At 47.3% G+C, this 3,594-nt stretch overlaps 1 protein-coding gene across 1 annotated transcript in view; it reads right to left on the minus strand.

Annotated features, from left to right (window-relative positions):
- Positions 1 to 3,594, minus strand: part of LOC104410985 (B-cell lymphoma/leukemia 11A-like) — a gene marked incomplete at its 5' end in the record, with an annotated part of 60,345 nt that overhangs the window by 1,744 nt on the left and 55,007 nt on the right. The window contains 1 exon segment of the mRNA XM_010021301.1: positions 7 to 485. Within this exon segment, the coding sequence (XP_010019603.1) occupies positions 7 to 485 (479 nt within the window).

A 3,594-nucleotide genomic window follows, 5' to 3' on the forward strand; every position in this document is an offset into this window, starting at 1 on the left:
GCCGGCCAGCTCCCGCAGCCTCCGGGAGAAATCCATAGCGGGGGGCTCCATCGCCATGGGGTTCAGTCGCAGCACCCTGTCAAAGGCACTAGGGTGATGGGTGGCCAGAGCCATTTCTTCCGCACCCAGGCGCTCAATGCGATGCGGATCCAAATGGTGCCTCGGGGGAGGGCTAAAGAGGGGCGGTGTGGGTGGGAAGCGCCCTTCTCCCAGCCCCGACGCCTCCCTCGAGACCGAGCCGGGTATTCTGAGCAGGTTAAAAGGGTTATTGTCTGCAATGTGAATCCCGTGGAGAGGTGGCTGGGAAGGGCACTCTGCACCTAGTCCTGTTGGGATACCAACCCGTGGCGTCAGGGGGCTGCCGTGCTCGCTTTCTAGGTAGATCCGTAAGCCGTGCGTGTTCTGTGCGTGCTGCAAGAGGAACCAGGCGCTGTTGAAAGGCTGTTTACAAGTCGTACACGTGTAGCTGCTGGGCTCGTCTTTACCTGCAAAATAACACAACAAGCAGCGTCAATCTCCGGCCACGCACCGGCGGGTGAGAGCTCGTCTCCCTGCCTAAGCTGCTCTCCTCTGGGATGCTCAGCTGGGAGCTGGGGAAGGGACATCCCAACTCAGGGGCAGGAAGGGGACAGGGGGACATGAGGACCATGATGGGGAGGTCCAAAACCCACCCACCTCCTCCCGCTGTCCCCAGCCCTGGGTTCAGACCTGAACCCTCAGTGGGTAACTGCAGCAAAACAAGATATAAACAATAAGAGACGATAAAGTCAATGGATGCCAGAGGCTGCTAATATTTAAACTGAAATAAATACATAAATAATTATAAACCTTCTGAAAAGCACTCCAGAAAACCACGTACATCGGTTCAAAGCAGCAACCCAAAGCAGCCCAAATGCTGGCAAGCTGGGCATCACCACATTAGCCTCCTCCTTATTTTGAGACTAATAATAAGTATAAAACCGGACAGTATCTCCCGCTCTTTAGCAGAGATTCAACTCTGGGGCAAAAAGAGGGAAAAAAAAAGGGGAAAAAGTTTAATCAAATAGAGAATGGGATGGGGAAAGGGGAAGGCAGAGAGAGCAGCAGCTCCGCCAGGGTAAGAGCTGGAGGGTGGCCAGGAGGCCTGGCCGAGTGCCCTGCCAGAGCCACATTATTTCTCTCGCACTGAAAAGAAGCTGAGGATGGTAAATGCCACTTTGGCAAGTAGCAAGCGAACTCTATTTCATGATAATTTATTTTTGGAGATAACATGGACATTATAAAAGAGCAACCAACTAATAAATAACTAAACAAAAAGCCAGCTAATAATGACAGCAGAAAGCAGCCCCTTCTAATATATGGCAAAACAAGGGGGAGGGAGTAAGTTTTTGACGGCTGCCCATGAGGAAGGGGTGGTGTGAGATATGGCAAAGGTGAGAGTGCTTTTATCGATGACTGTGATTTGGCAAATAATTCACTTCCACCCCCTATGGATGTTTTTGCTAAATGCTGGTAAAGTGAAACTGGAGCTCAGAGGATAAAAATTAATTCCCAGCCCCATCCAGCAGTTCGTGTAGAGCTGCTGTTTAGGGATATTTGAAAAAACAAAACATGATTGTGAGGTTTGCTGAGGAATAAACCAGGAGCCCTCGAAGGGCATCAGTGCTTGGGGTGATACCTGCCTGCACCACGTACTCCTGCCCTAATCCAACAGTTACATTAAAAGGCATCTGCTCCGTAGGCACCACTCCTGTATGTGCTGCACTGAGAGAGCTGCGCCTGTCAGGTTTCCCCTATTTGCCTTATATGAAGGAAAGGAAAAGAAAAAGCCAAATGTGGAAGAATTGGAAAGAAAACATCGCTTTATCTGCGCTCGTCTTGTTTCCCATCTCACTTGGGAGGAGGGGAAGAAAAGCTTCCTATAGGCATTTTCATTCTCCAGCGAGCTGAACGATGATTTGGGGATACGAGAGGCCCCATTGCAGCTTTCCTCCCTGCCTCCCAGCCCTGTGGTTACTCTACATTTGGCCCGAGAAGCTGAATCAGGCAAGTAAAAAGAGACTCAATCATCTACAGCAGGCATTTAACACTTTAGTCACTTGAAAAGCCCTTAGAATAATATTCAACGTTTCATCCTGAAAGAGGCGTCGGAACAAAATGCACTGCGGTGTTTAGGATGTGCCAGGCATGTGAGTGCAGATAAATACTTAAATCTGCTGAAATGAGAGGGAAATTCAATTGGACTTTCACATTCCTATGCTCACTTGTGAGCTCGGGAAAAAAACCTTCAATGGGGAAATTTCATCTTGCTCCACCATAATGAAGTGGAAGTTTTTAACACCACGGTGGGAGCTAACAATGTAACGCTGCCTCGCCTCTCTACCTTATAGATCGGGTCAGAGAAAATAGCATTTTATCTTCTAATGAGGATACAACATCAAGCGTTCGCTACCACATTTTAGTATTCCCATCAACTAGATATTCTAGATCATAAGGGCAGCTCGTGTAATCATAATGTCAATGAGAAGGGCTGTTACGACTGAGACTAAAGATTACATGGAAAAAGCTGCTTTGAAACTGGTAATTATTACCAGTCCACTAATAGCAAATGATGCATTACAGTTTCACCGTATAATCTGTATTTCACTCAGCTCCTGCCAGTACGGCCTTATTATATTACAGCACTCACAAATTCTAAATTCCTAAACTACAGTCATCAATAAATGTGTTACTTGCCATAATTTGCGAAATTACTTTGTTCATAACATCTTCGACTGTTACAAAGACTGGAATTGATTTCCTGCATGGCAAAATTAGGGCTACATTGATTTAGTGGAGTGTAAAATGTAATATTATTCTTCATGTGGTTGCCTGAAAAACAAGTTTTCAATTCACCATCCGCGTTTGGTAATCAAGAGAATAATTTAAATTTGAAATCATGTTTATGTACAAAACTTCCCCTATAAACAACCCACCATCTCCAAGGGAGCAACGTGAAACCAGGCAACAAAATCAAAGCAGCGAAACAGTTAAAATCCACCAGCCATTTGCCTCCACCTCCTGCTTTGAAGAGACACGATTTCTAATTTGTCTATTAGTGCTTGATTAATTATGAAGGCTATTGACTGACCATATCACCACCTAGAGATACGTTCCAGTCTGATGCAGCCTTGCCAAACTGCAAGAATTATGGCACTAATCCATGCATTGCCCGCCAGCAATGAGACAGGTCCTTACACCGCTGCAACAACCCCTGGTTTTGGAAGGTAACTCGCCTTTCCTTCCTCCCATCCCACCAACATGGGTTTTGGTGCAGTGTGCGGGTCCCCCCAGAAGCCAGGCAGGACTGTAGGACTCAAAGGCTGTGGATGCACTGATGTCTCCAGGCTGTGGGCCTCTACATCCACACCAGCTTTCTAGTTAAAGCACCTGGGTGAGGCCACAAGCACAACAGGGAGATGCAGTAGCGGGTGCTGGTCAAGGACAGAGCTGGAGAAGGTCTCATGGTGCTCTTTAAACCTCATCGTCCACTGGGGGAATGTGACGGGATGTGTTATCCAAAGCAGCGCTGCGAAACCGTCAGGACTTTCAGCTGACTTCCAAGAGGATAGCAGG

The sequence above is a fragment of the Nestor notabilis genome, unplaced genomic scaffold (assembly GCF_000696875.1).
Source record: "Nestor notabilis isolate BGI_N333 unplaced genomic scaffold, ASM69687v1 scaffold6469, whole genome shotgun sequence".
NCBI classification, from domain to species: Eukaryota; Metazoa; Chordata; class Aves; order Psittaciformes; family Psittacidae; genus Nestor; species Nestor notabilis.